Source organism: Spea bombifrons, chromosome 3, assembly GCF_027358695.1.
Source record: "Spea bombifrons isolate aSpeBom1 chromosome 3, aSpeBom1.2.pri, whole genome shotgun sequence".
NCBI classification, from domain to species: domain Eukaryota; kingdom Metazoa; phylum Chordata; class Amphibia; order Anura; family Pelobatidae; genus Spea; species Spea bombifrons.
This window is the reverse complement of record NC_071089.1, coordinates 17,297,779-17,324,561: the sequence shown is the minus strand read 5'-3', so window position 1 is coordinate 17,324,561 and position 26,783 is coordinate 17,297,779. Positions and strand designations below refer to the sequence as shown.

The window sequence follows — 26,783 nt, the reverse complement described above, 5'->3', positions numbered from 1 at the left end:
ACCAAATGATTTAACTGGAAAGGCCAGAGATCTTCTCCATATTCTGTACACACTGAAAATGTTTCTCCAGGACGGCAAAACACAGATAGTCAAAGTGTCCGTACAAGGACACCAGTGTCCATGGCAAAATTTGTGAAGATCCATAGAACATCAATTGTCCACCACATATCCTAGTAAAGGATAATATTGATTTCAGGGTTACTTGAAGGAAAAATATTTTTACAGGGTACATTAAGCATGGGGCAACTAACGTAAAACGTTTCTTTATCATGTAAATGTACATAAATACACAGGCGGACTCCTGAGTTGCAACCCCACAAAGTGGGGGCCACAAGTGGGTATGCATTTTACAGGGAAAGCAGTCTGGAGTCATTGCAGGAGAAGTTGCACATATCAGCACCATTTATAGTTATTCTAGTAATTATGTTTTCCTACAGATTTGATGAAAGATCTAAATAGTGGAAAAAATTGGGAAACAGATTAAGAAAAAGCATTGTTACATTGCCCAGTAACGTTCACAGTTCACTACACTAAGCAAAACTATGTGACGGTCTTTATAATTTTAATATAGTTCCCCATGTATACTATGGGTGCAGCCATGTTAACTTTCAATTTCTTCCTATTATGGTGTCTCTGCCTAATATTATACTGCCGATTATACAGCCTTAAGAAAAATCTGTTGGTAGTTCAGATTAATGGATTTAGTTATGCTTAAATTTGTGAGAGCGACAGCCCCCCAGCAGGCTTTTAAGTTCAGTATCGTTCACATGATTGCATTAAAGCCAGTGCTTACACGGAGGGTTTATTCATCATGCTGAGAGGTGCTGCTTTGGCTTGCCATAATAATGCTGGGAAACGTTCTGAATTTCCCTGAGGGCTTCAGATATGCCAGGGTAAAACAGAAAGCCCACCTAAGCACTGCTCATTACATCCACTCCAATCGCTTCATGGCTCCCATATGAAAAAAAGGCCTAAATGGTAGCTAATTCAGTGATACAATGACCGCTTTTATTTTTTTTCTGGAAGGAAAGCTCTGATCACCTTATAATATTCTACTTTGGAAAAACCATCAAGAGAAGAGCAGAACTACATCCTACAACCAAAATTAATTTCCACAATAGTTCTACAAGTAAAACAGTTTGTTGGTTTAATCCTAGTTTTGGATACCTTTCAAACAGAAAAATCAAGCATTTAATTCCAACCAAAACAGCCTAACACTCCGTGGACGGTTAGCTAAGAGAATACTAACATTATAGCTCTGATTATGAAAATGCTATGTCTGCCAAAACTACAACTATTTGGGTGGGCAAGCTTGCTAATTGAACTCAACAAGTGGCTGTAAAAAAATGATCATTTTCAGATGCTCTGGATAGCGAGATATCCTTTATTTCATGAGTCACACAGAGACACTGTTGCAAGTTGTGATTCCTTTTAGTGGAGAAGCGCTGAGATTTTTTGTGTGCGAGTATGTTATGATCAGAATAATTGGTGCTGGCTGTTCATTTCCTACATTAAAAATGGATAAAAAAAATGGCATATTTCCCTAGGTCATTTTTCCATTGTGCTTCCATTTTGTCAGGTCCAGCGTTGAAACTAGGGTTTCATTGGAATGTAAAGTAATACATAAAACATATCTTTCAGATACATTAATAACTAAGGACATACCAATAATTTTCATTATCTAAACTGTAATGTTGGCGAGTAGGGACATAGCCTATGGAAGATGGGCGGCAATGTATAGGATGTTCCAGAGGTGTGGCTCAGCCATGGTGTAAGAGAATGGCCATAGACAAATATGTACAAGAAACAGGACACGTATCTAGGGTTCTAAAATCAGAGTTTGTCAAATGATCCGTTCAAGGTATCCACCTTTAAAAAAAACTCTAGAAGCTAGGTTCAATTCTGTAAAATAATCTCAAAAAATGCTTAACAATTATTACGTTTAACATTTTTTAGAATATTTTCTTTGCATCTCACGTTATAAAGATTAATGAAAAATGCTTTCTAGCTGACAGACTTGCTTTAAATGTTGCCCATCTAAAATTACACTGAAGGAGTGATAAGGTAATATGCATTTCATACATGCCACATAGCTGTAAATTTACTCTATAGACATTTGCCTTTCTAGAATGTACTCACAGCATTTTGTGTTCTTTGTTAAGATAAAAACCGTTTACAAGATTTAGCGCAATAGCAGCTTCCATTACCTGCAATGTGCTGTACAATCGAGCACTATGTCTAAGGCTCCTAAACGTTACTGTGTTAGTACTGCAGATGTTGAAATGTGATGAAGGAAGATTGGGGTTTTATTGAAAGTAAGCTTGTATTTAAAAGTCTGAATGTTTTGGATGAGTAATAGTTTAAAGGGAGTGGTTAATTTGCCCTGCTTATAATTCATACTCCCAGGACAGTAAGAGGAAATATCAGACACTGAGTTTTTTGACTGTAAAACTATCCAGCAACACTTGTTTTCCAGTGGAGTCACAGCCAAGTTGACTCGATATTCCACATGGCTGCCAAAAGGAGTCTGTGGTACAATGTATAACAGTGGAAAGCCTTCTCCCACGGCTATTAGTGACCATTCATTTGGAAGCCTGGGAAAATGCCTCTGAGCTTCACTTATCTGAAGTTGCCTGGCAGGTGTTTGTGACTCGGAAAAATCTGGCACCTGCTTAACTCTGTTGTAGCATCCAGACGAGTCTTCTTCAGGACAAGAGTATTGGCCTAATAAGATATACTGTACAAACAGGACATGTTCTTGACACCAGCAGAAAAAAGACAGCCAGGCAGGTAAGGAGCTTCATAATAATAGTTACATCCTTAAGTATCACACTGTGTTTTCTGTGTATTTTTATTTTTAATGCATTTATATATATGTGCCACCAACATAAATGGACAGGTAAAGGAGAAAAGACTTGCATAATTGATAAGGGACTGTGGTGACGGGTAGACCTAGTGTGGAGCCACTGGAATGGATATATACGGCCCTCCACTAATATTGGCACCCTTGGTAAATATAAGCAAAGAAAAAAAAGAAAATACACAAAAATACCCTGCTCTCATGGATATCAAACAATTGCAAACACATCACAGGTTTATAACTTTTTTAAAAACAAAATTAAATATAGTCATGTGAAAAAGAAAGTACACCCTCTTTAACAATCACTGTTCCTTAGCAGGTCTAAAAATTAGGTAAATACACTCATGATTTATTCAACAAAAATAAAGCCAAAATGGAGAAGCCATGTGTTAAAAACTATGTACTGCTAAGTGCTGCTTCCATAGGAATTAAGATGCTAAGTAGCAGACAGGTGCTGCTAATCAAATGCCCTTTATTAACTGATCATCAGCAAGTTTGACCACCTCTATCAAAGCCAAAGTTTTAGCGGTTTGCTGGCCTTGAGCGTTCGGGAGGACAAGCAAGGGTTATAAGGCCATTTTCCAAATAATTTAAAGTCCATTATTCTATAGCGAGAAAGATTATTCAAAATTGGAAAACATTCAAGATTGTTGCCAATCTTCCCAGAAGTGGACGTCCCAGCAAATTAACCCCAAGGTCAGACCGTGCAATGCTCAGATAAATTGCATACAACCCAAGAGTTACATCTCAGACTATGCAGGCCTCAGCTTGTTAAATGTTAAAGTTCAAGGCAGTACAATTAGAAAAAGACTTAACAAGTATGGTTTTTGTTTGGAAGGGTTGTCAGGAGAAAGCCTCTTCTCTCTAAAAAGAACATGGCACCAGGGCTTAGGTTTGCAAAGTTGCATCTGAACAAACCACAAGACTTCTGGACCAATGTCTTTTGGACAGACGAGATCAAAGTGGAGATATTTGGCCATAATGCACAGCGAAAACAAAACACAATCACCTCATACCAACTGTCAAGCACGGTGGTGGAGGGGTGATGATTTCAGCTTGTTTTGCAGCCACAAGACCTGGGAACCTTGCAGTCATTGAGTCGACCAAGAACTCCTCTGTATACCAAAGTATACTAGAATCAAAAGCTTGGCCGAAATTAGGTCATGGAACAGGACAATGATCCCAAGCAAACCAACAAATCTATAACAGAATGGCTGAAAAAGAATCCAGGTGTTGCAGGGTCCTGTCAAAGTCCAGACCTCAACCCGATCTTTGTGAGAGACTTAAAAAGGCATACAGAAAATTATTACTGCTAAAGGTGGTTCTATAAGCTTTTGAATCATAAAGTGTACTTACTTTGGAAGGGTTTCAAGTTGTGTTGTGTTTGCTATCCATGAGAGCAGAGTATATTTTGTATATTTTTTTGAAGAAAACAATAAAGATAAATTTCACAGCCTTCTTTTGCTCAAATTTACCAAGGGTGCCAATATTAGTGAAGGGCCATGTATATTTATAAAAATTATATGAGGACACCGCCCTGATTATTGAGTTTACACGTTTCAGCTGCATCCATTGTTAACAGGTGTATAAAATCAGCAACATAGCCATCTCCATAGACAAACATTGACAGTACAACTTAAGAGCTCAGTGACATTAAACTTGCCACTGGCAGGTTAACTACAGATGATTTGGGGAATGGGACGGGCAGCACATTCTATTTTGTCTAGTTTTTAATTTTGTTGTTTTAATTTGCTTGTTTATCCTACAGATGTTGAATAGTCTCTATGTGGCCCAGCAGATATGATCAGAAACCCGTGTGGAAGCGTTTGGTACTGTTGAGGCGTATACAAATCCCCTGTCCTTTGTAGCTGTTAGGTATGAATGGCCCACCTGATCCAGCCCGCAGGGAAGCTGAAGCCTTGCGCAGAAAAAACCAACGCCAGGCTTTGAAACTGTACCCTAAATGTTGTAGGCAGGATAAGAAAATAAAGAGTCAGGACAGGCAGGTTCAGGAAGCAAGATCAGCAGAGCAAACAGGTCAGGCAGTAGCAGACCGAAGTCATACACATTAGGGTAGTCAGAGTCAGTAGTCCATGTACGGTTAGGCAGTACCACCGCAGACTAGACAGACCAAGGTCAAATATGGTAGAGCAATCCAAACAGGAGAAGGTATAGAAGGATAATGGGACCTGGAAAACAAATTCAGAGAAGTTGCACGGAGGACACTCTGCAAAGAGCCAAGCACCATCCATTTAAATAGATGCAGGAAGTCACAAGGTAGAGGAAGGTATGGCTGCTTAGAGATTTTTAAAAAGTTAGTAAAGTTTGCTGCAGCTGAGCACCTACCCTCCATTGCTAGATAGACAGTAGCAACTGCCTCTGGAAGCAACATCAGCACAAGCACTGTGCGCCAAGAGCTTAATGAAATGTGTTTCCATGGCCAAGAAGCTGCACACAAGCTAAAGGTCACTATGTGCAATGCCAAGGGTTGCCTGGAGAGGTAGAAACGTGTTCTCTGGAGCGATGAATCACGCTTAATTATCCAAAAGTCTGATGGGTTTGGGGGATGCCAGGAGAATGCTACATACTGGAATGCATAGTGCCTATTGTAAAGTTTGGTGGAGGGATGATAATGGACTGGGGTTGTTTTGCATGGTTTAGACTAGGGCCTTTAGTTCCAGTGAAGGGTAATATTAATGCTACAGCATACAAAGACATTTTAGATGATCGTATGCTTCCAACTTGGTGGTACCAGTTTGGGGAAGGCCCATTCCAGTTCCAGTATGACTGTGTACCTGTACATAAAACAAGGTCTGGTGTGGAAGAACTCAAGTGGCCTGCACAGAGCCCTGACCTTAACGATATTGAACACCTTTGAGATGAATATGGATCTCAAATGTGGTCATTCTACATTAAAGACTTTAAAAAAAAAATTCACTCTGCTTAATCAGAACATTTCCATATTTGTGTTTGACTGTACCATATGCGTGCCTCCAGACATGGCTCCATAACTCTACCAACTACCTGCTTGTTTTCTGGACAAACTCTTGTCTCATTACCTATCCCTTATGCTTTTTGCCTATTCCTCCCATGCAGGAATATCTCAAGATGCAATACATTAGATTCCAGGATCTTGTTCCAGCATAAATTCCAAGCATACACATGACCCTGCTTTACTAGAAATCCATATGAACCTGGAACTTGGCATACTATTTTACTGTGCATGGGGAAAATGTTGATCTACATTTACAAATCTGCTATTATGAACTCTGAATCCTCATTCTAGATTAATGCACCTCACCCTTCATTTATTTGCATAAATACTGTATCGTTTTTCAGTGCATGGATATTTTCTAAGTGACTTTGGATAAGAGGATTTTTTGTAAACAAAACAAAACTGACATGTAACTGGCTTTTTTGGCAAGATATAATGGTTTCACAGAAACATAAAATCATATCACATGGAATGCATGGGAAGTAATCTTTAAATAGCATTGAAATGAGCATTCAATCTGTGTCAGAAAAGAAAAGTTATCAAGGGCAGAAAGCCAAAGAAAAGTAACCCTATCACTTCAAGCTTGTTTCAGCACAAGCTGAATGTGGCAACGTGTTCCTGATGGGTGACATAAGATATCTATTGTATGAGGCTGGGTGGATTCTACCTATGAATATATTAAAAAAATCGTCAAAATTAGGACAACAATAAGATTTTTTTAAATATCAGAACCATAACGCATTTCCTTTTAGTAAATTTACAATAAGTAAAAAGTAATCGCGAAAGTATATGCGTTAGTATTAAATAACTCCAAAGTGTCCATCTGGGAGCGTGAAGCCTCTGTGCCCCACTGCTGGGCTTCAGCAAGGTAAGTGAATAAGAAAGGGGGAGGATAGATGGTGAGAAAGGAGGGAGAAGTAGTAAGAATATTGAAATAAAAAAAAACATATATGGGAGAGATAATGAGGAGGAGAAAGAAAGGTGGCAGTTCCCATGTGTGCAATCTGGGTGTTGGGCAATATTTGTTTGGGGGTGCCAAAAAATATTTTGCACACAGGCGTCAGTGACCTAGCCTGTAAATAGGACAGAAAGTCACATTAAGAGTTTTGGTGGTACCCCACCCCTGACCACACCCCCCAAAACAAGTGTCCTTCTTGGGCCATTTGTAAAGGTTGTAAGCTATCATATAAGCTGCATTCCAATAATAAAAAATATATATATATATATATAGAAAATGCATAGTTCCCATTAGACACGCTGTGCCAATGTAAATGTCATTTAAGTGCAATAAGAATACAGTCTCCCTGTTCAAAACTATGCGGTTTACTGGGTATAAAACATAAATAAACAGTCCAGAGGAAAATAACTCATGGAATGTGTACTTTTAAATAGTACTAGGCAATGCTAGTCTTGTTCACAGCCAAGATGCAGCACTTATTATTATTGTAATCTTTTATTTATTAAGTGCCAACAAATTATGCAGCGCTGTACAATTTAAACAGGGCAGTTTTATATATTTTTTATGTATGTGTTATACATAACAAATATACACCAATCAGCCATAACATTATGAGCACTGACAGGGAAGTGAATAACACTGAAAATCTTGTTATCATGGGACCTGTCAGTGGGTGGGATATAATTGGTAGGAAGTGAACATTTGGTCCTCAAAGTTGATGCGATAGAAGCAGAAAATATGGGCAAACATATGCATCTGAATGACTTTGCCAAGGACCAAATTGTAACGGATAGACAACTGGGTCAGAGCATCTTCTGTGGGGTGTTCCCGGCCTGCAGCGGTCATTACCTATCAGAAGTGGTCCAAAGGAAGGAAACAGGGTCATGGACGACACTCATTGATGCATGTGGGGGCCAAAGGCTGGTCCATGTGGTCAAATCCAACAGATGAGCAACAGATAGCTCAAATTAATGCTGGTTCTGTCAGAACACACAGTTTGTTGCGTATGGGGCTGCATAGCCGCAGACCAGTCAGGGTGCCCATACTAACCTGTCCACTGCTGAAATGGGCACATGAGCATAAAAAAAAACTGCACCACGGAGCAATGGAAGAAGGTGGCCTGGTTTGATGAATCATATTTGCTTTTACATCATGTGGATGGCCAGGTGCATGTGCATCACTTACCTGGAGAACACATGGCACCAGGATGCATCCAGGGATGCTCCACCTCACAATTTACAGGAACTGCTGCTAACGTCTTGGTGCCAGACACCATAGCACACCTTCAGATGTCTAGCAGAGTCCATACTTTGAAGGGTCAGGGCTGTTTTGGAGGCAAAAGGGGGCCTACACAATAGTGTGTGGTCTGATATATCAGGAATTGAGAATATAGAGAACAGGGCAGGTTCCCATTACACATCAGGCATGTAAAACAAACTGGAGCACAAACCTACCAGGTTACCTGTGCTAGGGTCATAACTTCCACAGGGCAAGAGGGGCAGCTGCACCAGGCACGGCAAGCTGAGGGCCATGCTCCCCCTTGTGCCTCCAGAAGCGGATGTGATGTCAGTAAGAGGTGGGCCTCCAAACCACACCCATTCCAGCTATGATATGGGCTGTTTACAGTAGTTGGATTTACTTAAAAACTGGGACTACCTAGCTTCCAAATCCTACATTTCCATCATTATTGTACTCGAGATTAAAAGGTCCACCATGTGTTGGAAATATGTATACCAGTCTTAATGCAAATTTTTCACATTTATAATATCATACATTTAGGGTTCATTACACTAACTAACCCATTTCCCCCTCAACATGTTAGGTGTCCAAATCAGCACACCGATGTTAGGGGCATTGAGGGGCAGAGCATGAGGTATGGCCACCTGCCCACCCTAACTGAAGAGCGTCACTCAGCTTCAGAGCATCCCTATACACATCTAGTGCCATCTTCCCAATCCAGTTGCTGCCCCCTATAGAGAAGACAGGGTACCCTCTGGGACAGCATATCTTGGACTTGCCATGTAAAAATCACAGGCACAGATGGCATGCTACTTTAGGCATTTGGTCTCTGTTTTTAATGTGGCCAATGGACTCTGCAGCGCTTTACAGCAAAGAGTTATACCTAATAATAACATTTTAATAAGCATCACAAGAGAAGATATAGGAAAGGATTTTGTGAACTTTTGAAATACTGGATACATCTATATAGATGACTAGATTACCCTATGCACTTAATTATCGTTAATGCGTACTGTATGATATTATGATATTAATTAAGTTTTATAGCTGTTAAGGAGACGTGATCTGAGAGAACCATTCTATGACTTTCTCACACCCTACACAGTGCATGAAGGAAACCATGCCACTAAAAGTTCACAACATTTCACTTCCAGGTCAAGCTTCTGGTTGCAATTATGTAAATTCTTATTTTTAAGAATTGTCAGGTTTCTTATAATTTCATCCATGAGATTTGCTACAAAACACTGAAACTATTGTGAGGTGTTTTTTTCTTTGTAAGTACTGAATAGAAATACTATGAAAAAATGGTTTAAAATAATACTGAAGAATGTGTTTTTTTGCTCATTCATTCATTTTGATTGACATAATGGCTCCTGTTAATGTCTGTGAAAATAGGGATGGGAAAAGCCAGTCTGTCACAATATTGTGCATCATATTATATCAAATACTTTCGCTTATTTGAGTTTAATGCCCTGATGACTATGAAAAACTTCTGCTTCAAGCTTTTCAACTCAGAACGTTCTCATCCAGATTCAGTATCTACTTCCAATTTTTGGTGAGAAATGCTTAACCCAGATTCATACATGTCACAGCATGCACGAAGAGAAAGACCTTTGTTTAATAACTTTTTTTGCATCTCACTACAGGATTTCCATACAAACCATAAAGGTTTAACTTAAAGTCCTACTTAGTTTAATTGCCTTCTTTGATATTCTGAAGCTTGAGGAATTAATCATTTTATTCAGATTTGGATGAACTCAAAACATGCAAAATTTCCTAAAATGTTCATTGATTGGAAACCACTGCTAATCATATGACATATATGCAAAACAAGAGAAAGCATATTTTAAAGGGAAACTATTCCCATTATCTTCTACACAGATGTAAAATAAATTATATAGCTTTTTTTGCATGACATCTCCTTACTATATGCCCAGCAATAGGAGTAAAGCCTAAAAAAAAGAACCGATAAAGGACATTGGGCTAGTAGACAGCTAGAAGTTACATGGTTTGGATGGAGTGAATGATAGGAAGGGAGTATGTGATTGTAGAAGCCTCTGCAAGGGTACTTCCATGTTGGGTTTGGGGTTCCTTTATACGATGGTCATTGTTGGGTCAACTACCAAACAGGGTCCCCAAAGCCAGAGTACATTTTAAAGCTGTTTTCGTACCATATCTGATATTTTCCTAAGAAATTGCATAATTAGAGAGGCCCACCACTAAGAGGAATGGGAAGAGAAGACCCAACTCTACATATAGAAATGATGCTTGTATTATAATTATTATCACTTATATATATATAGTGTTGACAGTTTACACAGGGTCTGACAGAATGTATGGGGTATGATAAATTGACAAGCCAATACATAAGGCAAAGAGAGTCTTGCTCACAACTTTCTAATCCATAGGATCAATTCATAGCATACAATGTAAATTTGACAGCAGTCACGTCTGTCATCAAGTCTATACATTATATGAGACATATAATATGAATCAATAACAACTACAAAGGACAAACAAGGTGTTACAGAATGAAGAATTGTAAGAATTGCATTGAACACCTGTTTTACTATCATAACAACAAATTATATATCTTATTTCAAAATGCTTTGAAACCAGATGCTTTCATCACTCTTCATATAAAGAAAATGTATTGTTACTCTAAAAGCAGTCGGTACATTTTAGAACTTGGAAGGTAAGAACTCCCCCCCTAGGGGCACCTCTTTTTTCCTACTACTGATAAACTGCTGACCCACTAAAATGAATAAGGGTTCTACATGCCTTATGCATATCTCAAAAATATTAAACTTTATGCATATTGACAATAGATAAACACCTTATGTAAACAAGATGCCAAAAAATCCACCAAATATTTAGCATGAATTGGGAGACCTTGTTTATATTAAATATTGTATCTGTGGGTACTTAGCCCTCTGCTAAACAGTAGACTAGATGGCTGGCAACAATTAATGTAGAGAGCAAGTCCAGCCAAATGTCTTAGTAACATTACAAAACAAAATGAACACAGATTCCATGCAGCACACACTGGTCACCAGCACACCAGACCACACAACAAGCCCACTTAGGGAACCCAGGACTGAAACAGTGCCCTCGGAACAGGGAATGCACGGCATATTGCTTTAAATCAGACCTGCCCAGGAAGCAACTACCCACTTTGACTAATGTAACCTGTGTGCGGCCATTCCTCTACTACAGGCAGACTGGCCAGACTCAACATCATAGTGAATATTCATTTAAAAACAACTTAGAATTATAAGAAGGTAATTAGCTGTATCAAAAGATAATTGAGACATACCACATTAGTGCATGAAACAGTGTAGCCAGATTCCCATTAACAGCTACTGTATGATCCTACAGGGTCCCCTGTTTAAGGGGAAACCCTTAATGCTATAATTAAAGCTGTGCCCGTGGCACAAACTAGCCAAAGTAAATAAAGAAACTCTTGGTGAAAGTATTCCCGGCAAAACTGCATATCTGAGTCACATAATATTTTCCCTGCTGTTCTTGCTGAGCTAAACTGTCCTTGATCCAGCAATTTCCTTCCCTTTCTGTCTCATCCTTCACTGCACTCGCAGCCTGTCCAGTTCACACCAGCTAATAAATGCCTTCAAAAGCATATGAATTTTTTTTTTATTGAGGGCTTAATACATCATGAAGGATGATCACGGAAAATAATATATTGGATGACAATGTTATCAGATTTGCCTTCCAAGGCAAATTCCTAATATAAAAAGATACAAAAAGTGATTAAAATCCTCTCTTACGTATGTATTTAAATGTGCCTATACTGTGATGTTTTCACGGTATCATGTTTCCATTCTGCCCTGGGCAGTGCAACGGTTTCCTAATAGGTTGAGTATTCAAGTGTCTATTGATTGTTCTCACAGAGCGCTACTTTACTGACTCAAGCAGTATGTCATTTTTCTAACAAAGGACACTGAGATGTGTTGAGTGAGTGGCAATTGTGGTTTTTGGAAATGTGGAATTTGTGTCTAAATTACATGTAATAAAGAACCAGAGTGTTGCATCATTCCCTGGAGGGAAAAAAGAAACTGAACACGAAGGGGTAATAATTTATACAAAGCCAATGAATGCCAAGTTCCTTAGTCCTGCTACATGCAAAGGTAGGGACTCCTAGTCCCATGGTTCCACCTAACCAACAACTTGTTGGTCCTTGGGTTAATAAACTGGGGACTAGTCCTTCGGTCCTTTCCTCTCTCCACGGATGTCTAGTCCATTCAACAAATACTGTATACTGAAATACAGTACTTATGGACAAAGACGCAGGTGCAAATTCCAACAATAAGAATGGTATGTCTTAAAAATGAAAAAAGAAATTACATTATTATAGTACATTAACAAGACCAAAGAATAATACTAAAAATGAACAAAAAATGAATCATAAAAAAGAACAGCAGGATTGCTTCTCCAAATGAATGGTGTTTGTTTTTTAAGTACCCATAAGGGGATGTGTAAATAGCAGCATTAAGGTGTGTAACATTGATACAAGAAACCTGCAAAAGCTTGAAGTGCGATGCTGCTCAGCTATCTGGGCTGTGTGCGCGAAACATGACCTCCCTTCAATTGTCTTGTTGGCCATTTCTGTTACATTAGGACTAGAACAGGACTCTTCACACTGCTTTATATTTTTTGCCATATTACACGATTGCGTGTTTCTATTTATTTTTGTACCTCACATGTTCTGCGCTCCCATCCGGTCCACATCGAGCAAAAAGTTTGAAAGAAGTAAATGGATCAAACTATGTACATTCTTTCATCTTCTCTCCTTTATCTTTTCTCTTCTATGTTCCTCCGGATCTCTGTGGAGGACGTCGCCGTAAACCCCTCAATTTTGGTTCACGTAAGGTCATGTCCACGGAGATGCAGACGAAAATAGAAAATGAAAGATAAGGGAGAGAAGATGAACTAGCGTGTGAGAGCAAGCAAAAATGAGAGTGTGAGAGTGAATGGGGGCACTGGGCAACAAATTTCATACCCGAATTAAAAATGCCTCCCCATTTTTGTCTGGACCAAATGGCCAGTAAACGTAATTCACTGCTTGAAAACAAATGGGTGAAAAACGAACCAACAAATTAGCTCACATCGTTTTTGGCCCATTTGAACATTTGCTATTATTTATGTAGAGAAGGTGTAGACATACGAGACAAAATGAAAACGCACACAAAATTGTTCACAGACTGCTTTTAAGTACAATCACCCAGAATTTCCCAGGTCATACAAGCGTTAACATGTTAAGGTATGATTTAGGGACTGCTAAAAAGTGTTTCTTTAATGGTGAATGTTAGGTATTCTTCCAGTGTTTTAGCACTTTTTTGCACCCAAAGTTCTCTCATGGCATCCCAGGAAATATGACAATCAATGTTTCATACATTAGTCTGGATTTCAGACCACAACAGGTCTGCTTAGTCTGCGTGAATGACAGAGAATGTTAGGTCATCTAAATATGTAATATGCCTATGCCTCAGGCAACACAGAACAAATGTATCAAATGTTCCAAAGCCTTTTTTGCATGGTTTACCCACAACAAGGGATAACTCCCTTGGGTTAAATATTATATCAAAAGTAATGTTGGTGTCCATTTCAGTGGCAAGCAATCTTCCTCTGATATCTTTGTAGTACTGACCAAAGCCTAGAGACTAAAGTAATAATGTGGCCTTTGAAACTATAGTTCAATATTAACAAGGCAGAGTTCTAATAACAAATGACATGTTTAATAAAAGACTCACTATTCCAAATGATGTCGTATTTATTACTACAATGGACACAGGAAAGTAAAACAAAACATTATAGAGAAAAAATTTTAATTTATAAGAATTTCATAGTACATTCCAATTGATTTTTGTATAGTATATGTTATTTCTGAAAGGCGGGGAAAAATTGAAATGACATGAAAATGGATGTGTCACCTTCCCCAAATACCACATTTATATATCTAGATACCAAATATGCCTATTTATTGTTATTTACAGTTTAATAAAATGCAATACATATATTAGAATTAGAAAGGGCACTTTAAATGTATACCATGGGAGCAATCATCTTAATTATTATGCAAGGGACTCAATAACATAGAAGCTTCAGATATTTTTAATATACTGCTAAAATATGTGATGGTGACAGCTCCCCTTTAAGTACACTAAGGAAATGTTTCTGCTTACCTTTTAAAAACAGTGGACTGGACTGGGAGTACTCTTTGTGCTTCACCTGACCCTGCTGTCTGCGGGTTTCAATGTGTTGTCTCACTCTGGCATCAACTGTATCTTTTAGTAACTTGCAGACTTCCTGGAAATCACATAAATCATGAGATCTATATGTCACTGTGTCATGCATGCACAATGGGTGTAAAGAGAACCTATGTATATAGCAAAATATTGTTTTTAACTGTTCAGCTGCCCATCTTCTTGTGCAGAGCTCTGCATTAGTTCTTAAGGAAACAATACTACAAAGGTTTGCACATCTTTGATTCCACCAACAGGCTCATGGAGAATCTAGTATGGCCAAAGGCCAATCACCAAACCGCAGGCCCTTAGTTAAGATGACCAGCGACTAATACCCCTCAGATCTGGCAACCTGCACCCATATTCAACCTAACAGGCCACTGCACCCATATTCAACCTAAAAACACACTACTGCACTATACCATGATAACCATAAAATCTGCCAATTTATTTGTTTCATGCCATAAATTAGCAAACAAACGAGATGCGGCGATTTAGATTCCCAGCACAGCTTCCATCCTCATTTAAAATTTGATGTTCACCTTCTCGGTACAATTTCAGCGAGAGATCCATACTTGAAGTGACAGGTTTGCGGGGGGGGGCGTTATGCACACTGCCGCCTGGACACTCCCTGTGAATCCAACATGGCTGCCATGCCGGGAGTCACAGAGTTCCTGCTGTACGTAGGAATGGCGTTTCCAGATTTCGCAAAGCCTCTCAAGCCACACAAGCGCCATGATGCACCATGATTCCACTCCAGAGACAGGGATTTTGAGTACTATTTAAACATCCATAAGCCATTTGTTTGTTGCCTGAGATAGTGCCTGGTACATTTTGGCTACAGTGATTGCTTGTTCTTGTGATCTGGCTTTGACCTCAGTTTGTTTTCCAACCATCCTTTCAATCTCCTGTCCAGACCACGGCGTTTCATGACCACGCCTTGTCTGCATACAGGTTTCTGACCCTGACTTGTATTTGACCAACCTATCCTTCTCCAGCCCAGTCCTTGGCTCGTTCTCCGTCTTTGTGCCACCTGGTGTGACATCCCTGTATGTCTCCCAGTGTATACCAGTGGTCCCTAGTCTAATTGAGGCTCCACCCCCTTGAGTAGCTTTCCCCGGGCTAGTTTTCCCCGGGCTAGTCCACAGACAGCAAGAACTGACTGTTCAATGCCTTATTGGCTCTGTCTGTACTGAAATCTATGGTTCCTGCAAAGTGGGTCCTTCGTGTGTGACAATTTATCTCAGGTCAAAGAACTTGCGGAGATCATCCTGAGAGAAGTTGTTCGTTTGCATGGGGTTCCACAGAGTTTTACCTCTGATTGTGGGCCAGTTAGGGATTTTCTCTGCCTACCACCCTGAATTTAATGGGCAAGCTGAAAGGACCAACCAGGTTCTTCAGCAATATCTACACTTGTAAGTCTCTACCGATCAATCTAACTGGGTATCTCTTCTTCCTTTCCTATAATTGTTCATTTCACAAATCCTTGAAAACCACTCCCTTCAGCATGGCTCCAGGCTACAAACCTCATCCCTGGCTCTCTGGTTTTCTCCCTTATGATAATCCAGCGGCTGATCACCACTTTCGCAATCTCACTCACCGTTGGAAGACTATTTTAGCTACCATTTCCAAGGCCAAGGTGATGCAAAAAAGGGCAGCAGATAGGAATTGCTCTCTTACGCCTAAATTTTCTCCTGAGGACTCTGTTTAGTTGTTCAAGATTTCCTGGGCTACTCCACAGACAGTAAGAACTGACCTTGTTCATATTTGACCTTTAACAGGACTCCAAAACCCTGGGTCTCAAATACATTGGGCCATACAAGATTCTATCCAAGATCAATGATGTCTCTTACACTCTGTTCTCTGGCCGTTGCTCCTGCTCCGACCCTTGTCCATGGTCCTGACGAGCATGAAGTGGGGTCCATCCTCGAATCCAGGTTTTTGCAGACGTTGATTGCAGTACCTTGTCCACTGGTTGGGCTATGGTTCAGAGGAGTGCTCCTGGGTTGATGCGCCAGATTCACTCTCCGTGAATCCAAAATGGCCACCGGAAGTCAGACTTTGCACGCATCCGCATGTGTGTTTAGAGTTGCTGCTGTACGTGGGAAATGGTAGTTCCAGGTTTTGTACAGCCTCCCCTTAAAGACGCTGATGCTTTCCCTGCTTCAATTTTACCCCAGAGGTTTTGGAGGACTATTTAAACATTCAGTAGGCATCTGTTAGTTGCCTGAGATAGTGCCTGGTGCTTCTTGGCTACAGTGATTGTTCTTGTGATCCGGTTTTGACCTTGGTTTATCAACCATCCTATCAGTCTCCTGTCCAGACCACCGGTGTCCTGTCCCCAGCTCCTGTCTGTCTCCTGTCCTGACAAGGCTTGTCCTGATCATGGCTTGTCTGCATACCGGTTCCTGACCCTTGCTTGTATTTTACCAATCTGCCAGGTTTTGCTCGGCTATGCCACAGACAGCAAGAACTGACTTTGTCCAATGCTTTATTGGCTCTGTTTGTACTGAAATCCCGGGTTTCTACATAGTGGCTCCTTTGCGCGCGACTAAAGGAATTGATAGATGGAGAACAGATGGCCGGATAAGATGTATGGCTGTACCTAAAGTTAATGTAACAAGCAGGGAATCAGCAGATAAAACACCTAACTCAAGTATCAATTCAGCATTCCGTCACATTATATGTCCATATATTACATAGTCCAGCGCTACTTTAAAGTACCCCAATTCTTGTTGAGGGGTTGTATTATTTACCATGGAGCTCAGTCTGTGATACTACATTAGTTTTAAACCCAATCAGACTCTCCTGTAATGTATAGCCCTGTATGGAGGAACCTGTGTGATAGGAGGGGTGGGTCAGGAACTTAAACTTTGCTCAAAAATTACTACAGGGGAAGCACACATAATAAGCATATAACTATTTTAATGTGAATCTACTGGTGCTCTATTAATAAAACCTAATGTATTTAAACTGAATTTCAAAGCAGAACAACTAAAATAACATTAGACATGGATTTGTATCAACATTCAAGTCTCCATTATGTATTTCAGTAGTACAGAATTTGACAAAAAGGATTAACCATTTGGCACTACAACTGTACCAGACTACAGTGATCACGATACGATTAATATATGTTTGTCTTCTGGGTATTTTTAACAATGTTTGCTACCTAAGCTTGAGATAGTTGCCACCATAAATACCGTATTGGCCCAAATATAGGCGGGGTTTACCTTAATTCGTATCGCCCGACGCATGGGCAGGTGTTCTTTTGCATTTAGCCCCGCTGCCAGCACTTCCGCCGGGGTGACAGAGCGCCGGGGTGACATAACCTTCCGGTGCTGCACCATAGAAGCCCGGTGGAAGTGCCGGCTGCCAGAAAGGGGGATCCCCAGCAGCGCTGCAGGAGTCGAACCTCCACTGCTGCCGGCACTTCCGCCAGGGCTTCTATGACAGAGGTTGTCTACGCACAGACGTCCACCGGCTGAGACCTGGGGGTCTGGGGATGCATTGGTAAGTTGGGGGGGGCAGAGTGGCATTTCTAGGGGGCATAAAGCATTTCAGGAGGGACAGAGTGTCATATCTAGGGGCATAAAGCATATCAGGGGGGGCAGAGTGTCATATCTAGGGGCATAAAACATATTTAGGGGGGGACAGAGTGGCATATCAGGGAGCAGAGGGGCATATCAGGGGGACATAAAGCATATCTGGGGGAAAAGTGGCATATTATGGGGACATGAAGAATATCTGGGGGCAGAGTGGCATATCAGGGGTTATAAAGCATATCTGGGGAGCAGAGTGGCATATAAGGGGAGCAGAGGGGCTCATCTATAAGTACATTATGAATTAGGGGGGGCTTAAACTAGCTATTGGTTTTCCAAAATTCTGTTTGTATATAGCCTATGCTGACTAACTGCATAATAGATACCAAAAATGTTAAAATAAATGTATTACTGTTCATTAGATAAAATGATGCTTTACCATTCCACTGTGTATTTTTTCTTTAAATATAAATTTTCTTTAAAATAGCAGCAAACTTTAAGGGTGCGGCCTATAATCGAGCCAATATGGTATATACATTAAAATATTTCCTATGTACAGAATATTCAAAAGTACAAGACAGTCTAGATAATATTGTTACAAAATAAAACAAATAAAGATGTTTTTATGATTGTGTCATCCTTATGGAAACTTAGTATTGTGAGGCAAAAAGTACTAGAGAGATACGAAAATAAATAAGCAAAATAATGTATTTATGAGGACAGAAATAAAGAGAGTCATTAACTAAAGGGAAACTGAGCACATGTCTAATAGTCCCCTAGGAGCCGTTAAAGGTTAGTTATAATTCACAGTAGTCTCAACATAACAATGAAAATAAGATCTGAACAAATCTGGGCAGTCCAATTTCTTCCCTGCAGCTAGATGCTTTTGAAGTTGAAATGGTTTTGTTGTACCTCCTTCTCTTGGTCAGAAAACCAGCTGGTGTCTTTACTGGTGCCTTGAGGCAAAACATGAAGATCCACCAGAACAGCAAAGTTCCCACACTGCAAAACAAAAGATGAAACCGTCAGGATGTTGTAAGGCACATGTACAGCAGACAAAAAGGAAGCCACCATCCAGAATCATTTGGAGCTTAAAACTCAAAAGGAACACATCGTGTTACATGATGACTTGACCCACAGCTGGAGGCAGCAGACCATTTGTTTTACATCCATTCATCAGCTAGCTGGAACTTTTCAATTTAGCTCATAAAATTAGGGGTAAATTAAGACAATGACGAACGCATGAGGATGGGAACTACATGTGCTTTGTCAAACAACCAGAGACACCAGGGGAATGAACCATAATTGTGCTCTTACTAAACAGAACAATTACATATACATGCATTATGATTTTCACCATTTGCTTTTTCTGTATGTTGCTTGCGTGAGAGCTTAATGCAGCCTTAGTTTATGCAACTTTTTCTATGATGACCCCCAAAAAAACATTAAATATATTATGCCCCACAACACATCAGTTTTACCTTGCTTACTTAAGAAGAAGGTATTTATCCAGCCACATAGTTTCACAACTTGATAGCAAACAGGTAACCAAGGAAGCCATAATGGTAAGACTAAAGTGTGTAACGTATGTACACGTACAGATATATTTATTTAATACAGATTATTGTGGTTTCCATACACAAGATATTTAAAACTCAAGCAATATGGGTATCATAAGGATTTTATGAATTTTTAAAAAAACAACAACAAAGAAAACCACAATTTGTCTTTGTGAGTGTCCTGGATTTCTCTTATTGTTTTCAAGTTTTATTTGTTATACTTGAACACTTTGCATGAAAGGGGAAAAAAAACTAGAAAAATAAATCATCTGGCATTTTGGGGGTATTCATAATATGAGCTACTATATGCAGTCTCTCCTTTGGAAAAGACGTACACTCCAAAAGCCCATACCCCCCTCCCTTTTTTGTCTTAACTGGGGCCCTGTGGGAAGAAAACAACTTTTGGTCTATTATTGGTAACCATGCAATTAAAGTCCAGGAATGTGGTCTTTTTGATTGGGCCTATTCCAAAAATGATTAATGAATGGTATTTTCTATAAAGTCCCCTGCAGATGATGTGTAATTTCATCCAAAATGAACTTAACCCTCTCATCTGTGTACTAAGAAGAGATATGTACTATCTTTTCAGGTACAAACTTCATAAAAGGGACAGTCCATTGCAGCCCCACCAACAAAGACCATATATTAAAGTAGTTTGTAAGCAATATAATATGAATTATTTTCCTAACCAAAAACGAAGAATACAAACGCTTACATGATGGAAATGAGTGGCGATTCAGAGCTGTAGCATCCTGCCCCCTCGCTGTCAGCACTTGCCAATCACTGGCAATAAGTGCTCTCACTGGGATGAATAGGAACTATTTCTGTGCATATATTCTGAGGGTCTCATTAGACCTCCTGGTAACTCTCAAAAAATATATATCTTTAATACAAATCAATTGATTACAAATAGAGCTGCTATACGAGGGCAAAGTGGTATTCCAAGGAGTCATAAAACAATTTGATTAGATGTAGTTTGTCCTTTAACACACAGAATAAGTGGGGGGAGAGACAAACCACACTGCCCATAGTCCCATACTATGTTAATTCACGCTACTTTGTTCTCGTATTGTTTCTGGTTTTCCATGCAATCAAGCTCCTTGTAACAGAAATATGATTTCAATTTGGATGCATAAGAAAATGAAAAACGTTTACGCTTGTATTATAAAATTAAGCAAAGTTGTTTTTACATATTTTGCTGGCATGGCAACGTAATTTTAACATCAAACTTAAATTTTAAAAATGCCCATATGTGAGTTATAAAGATATTCTTTAATTCTTTCATAGCAATAAGGGTGTTATAACACCAAATTAAAATTATATTTGTCAAACCCCTTCCAAATGCCACAGCATCACTAACATACAAAATAACAGAGAACGCAACCTTTTCTTCCTAAATGGACACACAGTTTTTAGTGACAAAAGCATTAAAAATACTAACAATTTAAAGCTAATTTTCACCAGCTATCATCTGTGTATCTTTAAGGTAGATCATAGATTTCTGTATGTGAATACAATGAGGAGGTATATCTGGAAAGTCATGTAACACAAAGTTTAGGCACCATAATACTCCAGTTAGGTATTTAAAAATGTTATTTGCGTATATATTTGTGTGGGTTTCTCAAACCCTAAAGACCGGAGTTTATTTTTACCATATGTTTGTTAAACAATTTAAATGTTTTAAGCTACACAGATAGAAGCAATGAAGAAAGGGTATAATGAGGTTTGGCAATGTATTTTGGCTTCTTTATATATGAACCGTAATTAAAAAAAACCCTCTAGATTAAAATGTCACATCAAAAACAACATACTGATCTTGTATATACCTTAGTTCCAAACTTGAGTGCTGTAGCTATTGTGCTGTCTAGTTTTTTTCCCCCCATGTTCATATGCCAGTAGGCTTAACATAGCAATGATGTAACAGTATGTATGGTGTCCGGGTGCAGGCTGGAGAATGCACAGAGGATGTCTTTGAGATTATAGCTGCTAAACATTGTCTTAATATGACACTAACGGCTTACAAAGATTTATGGAATATATATATATATATATATATATATATACACATACACACATGCGTACACACACACACACCAATCAGCCATAACCCTAAAACCACAAAGCTACTATTGTGTAGGCCCGCCCTTTGCCTCCAAAGCAGCCCTGACCTGTTGAGGCATGGACTCCACTAGACCTCTGAAGATATGTTGTGGTATCTGGCACCAAGACGTAAGCAGCAGATCCTTTAAGTCCTGTAAATTGTGAGGTGGTGCATCCTGGTGCCATGTGTTCTCCAAGTAAGAGACACACCAGACCATCCATGTTATATAAAACGAAACGTGATTCACTAGACCAGGCAGCCTTCTTCCATTGCTCCGCGGTCCAGTTCTTATGCTTGCGTGCCCATTGTAGGCACTTTCAGCAGTGGACTGAGGTCATGGGCACCCTGACTGGTCTGCAGCCAGGTCCCTTACCCAACAAACTGTGATGCACTGTGTGTTCTGACACCTTTCTATCAGAACCAGCTTTAACCTTTTCAGCAATTTGAGTTACAGTAGCTCTTCTGCTGGATTTGTCACACGGTCCTGCCTTCACCCCCCACGTGCATCAATGAGCCTTGGCCGCCCATGAGCCAGTCACCAGTTCACGGTTTTCCTTCCTTGGACCACTTTTGGTACTGACCACTGCAGACCGGGAAAACCCCACAACAGCTGCAGTTTTGGGGATGCTCTGACCCAGTTATAAAGCCATAACAATTTGGCCCTTTTAAAAATTGCTGAGATCCATAGGCTTGCCCATTTTTCCTGCTTCTAACACATCAACTTTGAGGATGAAATGTTCACCTGCTGCCTAATATATCCCACCCACTGACAGGTGCCATGATCAGTATTATTTACTTTACCTGTTAGTGGTCATAATGTTGATCGGTGTATATTTTAGATACGTGCTCTAGTAGGTGTGCCTAGCTAGGCCAAATTTGAGCCTCCTCTACGTATGATAATTTACTTAACATTGAAATGTGGCTCCAAGACTTCAACGCCTGAAATGTCTTGAATCAGCCTTATTCAGCTGATTGGCTTGAATCAGCCAACTTATTGCCTCCAGTAGTGAATGTACCACTAATTTAATAAAGAGGAGGTGTTCACTTTTTTTTTTGTAAAGAGCAACTTTTACCCCTTTTTGAGAAGCATACAACCTTTCCAGCCTCCTAATTAAGCCGCCTGAATGATCAACAACCTCTACAGATCATCATGATTCGATCAACTCATCTCTATCCAAGTAGTTCTCTCCTTCTCTCCCACTGTCTCACTTCTCCCTCAACCCCTGACTAGAGCGTAAGCTCGCAAGAGCACGGCTCTCTTTTCCTTTTGTACCAGTATGTGTTGTTGTGTGTGAGTTTAAATTATTTGTATTGCCTCTTATAGTAACAACGCTAAGGAATCTGCTGGTACAATATAAGTAAAAGTAATGTTGGTTTCCTTGTAAAATTAAAATTGCTTTCATTGCAGTCTGCTATTTGGCTTGAATGTCACTGCATGCTTTCTCACCCACCACACAACCGTTCAGGTCCAGATATTTAAAAATGAGAAATATATCATCTGTCAAGTTACACATTGAAGTTTTAAAACTAGCGTGATACTCTACTGTTTCCCACATAATATAATTATTTTAACTAAGTTTTGTTTTGGTGAAAAAAACGATCTGACTGATGCGGCAATAGGCCGGTGATATTCAAATCAATGTATTGTGTTGGATCCTATGGTTATATTTAACACTGAGAGCCAAAATGAAGCAAGAGAATCCTGGGAAATGAATGTTGATGATAATACCAGATAAGGAATGAAATGCGGACATATTTTTGGCTTATAGATTTTTGGAAGTATTATCCCATATAACCACAAGATGTAAATCGTCTTCAGTGGAGTTTTTGAGCTGCACTCTTTCACCATCTATACAAATTAGGACTTAATTTGCAGATACGAAAGTGGCATTAAAATCTATTTATAGACCGCTAAATAATAACATTTTGTGAATGCTAGTAATAGCATAACTACTATAGAACAAATGGATAAAGTAAGTTATTTGTAAGTTTCATTTGTCTGCAACTGATCCCAGAGAAGACAGTCAGGCTTGGATATACACTATATGGACAAAAGTATTGGGACATACAATTATTTGGGTGTTTCAATCAGACCCATTGTCACGGGTGTATAAAATCAAGCACCTAGCCATGAAGTCTGAATTTATAAACATTTGCAAAAAAAAGAAATTCCTTCTGAATTAAAGTGTGGTACTGTGATCAGATATTCCACGGTCAACTGTAAGTGGTATTATTGGAAAGTGGAAGTGTTTAGGAACAGCAACAACTCGTAAGACCACGAAAAGTCATAGAAAGGGGTCACCGGCTGCTGAGGCACATGGTGCAGAAAAGTTGCCAATGCTGCTGATTCCATAGCTGAAGAGTCCCAAACATCCACTAGCATTAATATCAGCCCAAAAAGTGTGCGGTGGGAGCTTCATGGAATCGGGTTCAATAGCTAAGCAGCTGTGTGCAAGCCTCACACGACCAAGTGCAAAGCCAAGTGTCAGATCGAGCGGTGTAAAGCACGCCGCAACTGAACTCTGGAGCAGTAGAAATGTGTTCTGTGGATTGATGAATCTCGCTTCTCTGTGTGGCAGTCTGATGGTTTGGCGGATGCCTGGAGAACGTTATCTGCCTGACTGCAATGTGCAAACTGTAAAGTTTGGAGCGATAATGGTATGGGGCTGTTTTTCAGGAGTTTGGACCCTTACTTCCCGTGAAGGGAAATCTTAATGCTTTAGCATACCAAGACAGATCCGTTGTCATTCATTCTTTGAAAGATAGAACAATGTGAAAACAAACAGACATTTTCTCCTGCCATGGAGCAATACCTGATTTGAATAATTATTTCAGGACAAGGTTTGGACAACTGAAAAACAAGAATAATAACGTTTCAAAAAAGTACACTAATACTAATACTTTTATATATATTCATACTTACTACCCAATTTCTACATGGCACACATCTGATGATTTCCAGTTATAGATTGCAGATGGCTGCTGAAATTATCTTTACATGGGAACCAAACATTCAAACACATTAGTAGGAAATGGTGATTTGCCTCACACGGCTCGCACTTGAAAGGTCATTGAACAGTTTCAACTCAACGTTAAATGGAAAAGCATGGAATCTACATATTCCATCCCTGCTGTGTCAGGGACAGCTGATAGAGCATTGGTGAAGGATGACAAAAGTTGTGCTTCATCACAACATACTGATAACTATTCTCAGTAAAGCTCTTACTCTTCCTCCAGAGCCAGTGCATTCTTCAAGTGCCACAAAAACCACAAGTTAGGGTTACATTTATTTGCATGAGATTCTATCAGCTGGCCAAAACAGATACGGGGATTTGTACTGTGTTATTTAAAAATTAATTTAAGAGCCACGTAGCAACCGATTTGCAGTTGCAGGAGCCACTGCATCTCTGTATTTTTATGTGACATGGATGATTGTGGAGGAAGCACCATGCTAGAGCATATGCAACAACATTTGACACATTAAGAAGAAGTTGTGTGGATCATTCCGACATATCCGTCTCACAACTATTTTACACCAAACTAAACAGAAAAGTATATTCGGCTGACTATATCTCCTGCTTGCTATAATCATCACCAGCAAAACTCCAGTGATCTAGGCTAGTGCAGAAATTGTTGCCCATAGATTTCAATGAAAGTGCTCTCCTGTCAGCTGCTTCAAGTAGCCATAAGTGGTGCGAAAACTAGACCCCGGAGGGGGCAGAGAACTGCAGCTCTGGAGCTGCTGCTTCTTCTAAAGGTCAGGTTTTTAAAATGTTTTATTTGATAGCTAAATAATGTATATTGCAGAACTTATAAAGTACTTTAACGTGCATTTTTTAATGGTGGGGCTGCATACAGGCACTAGAGTTTCCTTTTACTATGCGTTGATCTTATTTTCCCCTCTTGCAATGTTGCGATCGGAATTTTGCTACAGAATCTGAAATAGAATCTACTGTACATCTGTGTACATATGTATGTACGTCTATCTATTTCTGTATTTACCTACCAATCTAAGGAAGAGCAGATTAAATTAAACCCAGCCAAACTGCTTTTGTGGATGTACCGTATTGGCTCGAATATAGGCCGCACTTTTTTCCCCCACTTTAAGTTTTTAAAGTGGGGGTGCGGCCTATATTCGGGCTCTAGCGCCCGACGCCCGGGACATGCAGTCCCGGGCGCCGGGCAGGCAGCGGGGTTAAGATACAGATCCCCCGCAGCGGTGCAGGGGACCTGCATCCTTCTCCCCGATACGCTCAGACAGCCTCCCCTGCCAGCACTTCCCACGGGGGGGGGGTGCCGGCACGGGAGGTTATCTAAGCGTTTTACCTCTGCCCACCCCCGACTTACCGGAGCAGACTCCCGGGTGTCTTGCGGGGCCGGCGGGAGACATTTACGCAATACGCGCATGCAACTTCCGGTACCGGAAGTTGCATACGCGTATTGCGTAGATGTCCCTCGCCGGCCCCGCAAGACACCCGGGAGTCTGCTCCGGTAAGTCGAGGAGGGGGGGCAGAGGAGGACAGCGGCAGCGGATCGCGGGGAGGGAGGACAGCGGCAGCGGATCGCGGGGAGGGAGGACAGCGGCAGCGGATCGCGGGGAGGGAGGACAGCGGCAGCGGATCGCGGGGAGGGAGGACAGCGGCAGCGTATCGCGGGGAGGGAGGACAGCGGCAGCGTATCTCGGGGGGGGGGCAGAGTGGCAGCATGTTTTTTTTGGTGCTTTTTTAAAGAAAAAAAACTTTTTCTTTAAAAAAGCACCAAACTTTTAGGGTGCGGCCTATATACGGGGGCGGCCTATATCCGAGCCAATACGGTAATATAAAAAGGATACTATTATGAACAGGTTTATTAAACTATATAAAACAAAAAATAGATAGGTGAATAAACTGAAATACAAATGTAAGTAGAACATATATAAGGTAGAAAATCAGTAAATATGACAATATTTAAAAGAAAACAAAATAATATATAAAAGATGTTTGAATACAAAGAAAGAAGAAACAAAATGTCAGAGAGGTAGTGATATCTGAACTTAGAACATATATTGTGGGGTTTTTTTTATTATCCTATGTCTATTATTAGTTTCCATCTAAATTTGCAGACATGATTTTTAATATTATTATTATTAAACAATACATTTAAAATGGTATTCACTTGGGTTTTCCCTTTTCCAAATTTTCATTGCTTTTATTTTATATTTTAAGAAAATACTTAGGTCTTACCGAGTGAAATCTTTCCTCCATTTTCCTGTTTAAGGAAAAATCTTTTT

General features: G+C 39.9%; 1 protein-coding gene across 1 annotated transcript in view; it reads right to left on the bottom strand.

Annotated features, from left to right (window-relative positions):
• Positions 1–26,783, bottom strand: part of SLX4IP (SLX4 interacting protein) — a 62,624-nt gene that overhangs the window by 12,185 nt on the left and 23,656 nt on the right. Inside the window, exons 3-4 of the mRNA XM_053461175.1 lie at positions 18,767–18,856; positions 14,253–14,376 (exon numbers count right to left, since the gene is read on the bottom strand). Of these exons, the coding sequence (XP_053317150.1) occupies positions 14,253–14,376; positions 18,767–18,856 (214 nt within the window). The remainder of the gene's footprint in view (positions 1–14,252; positions 14,377–18,766; positions 18,857–26,783) is intronic.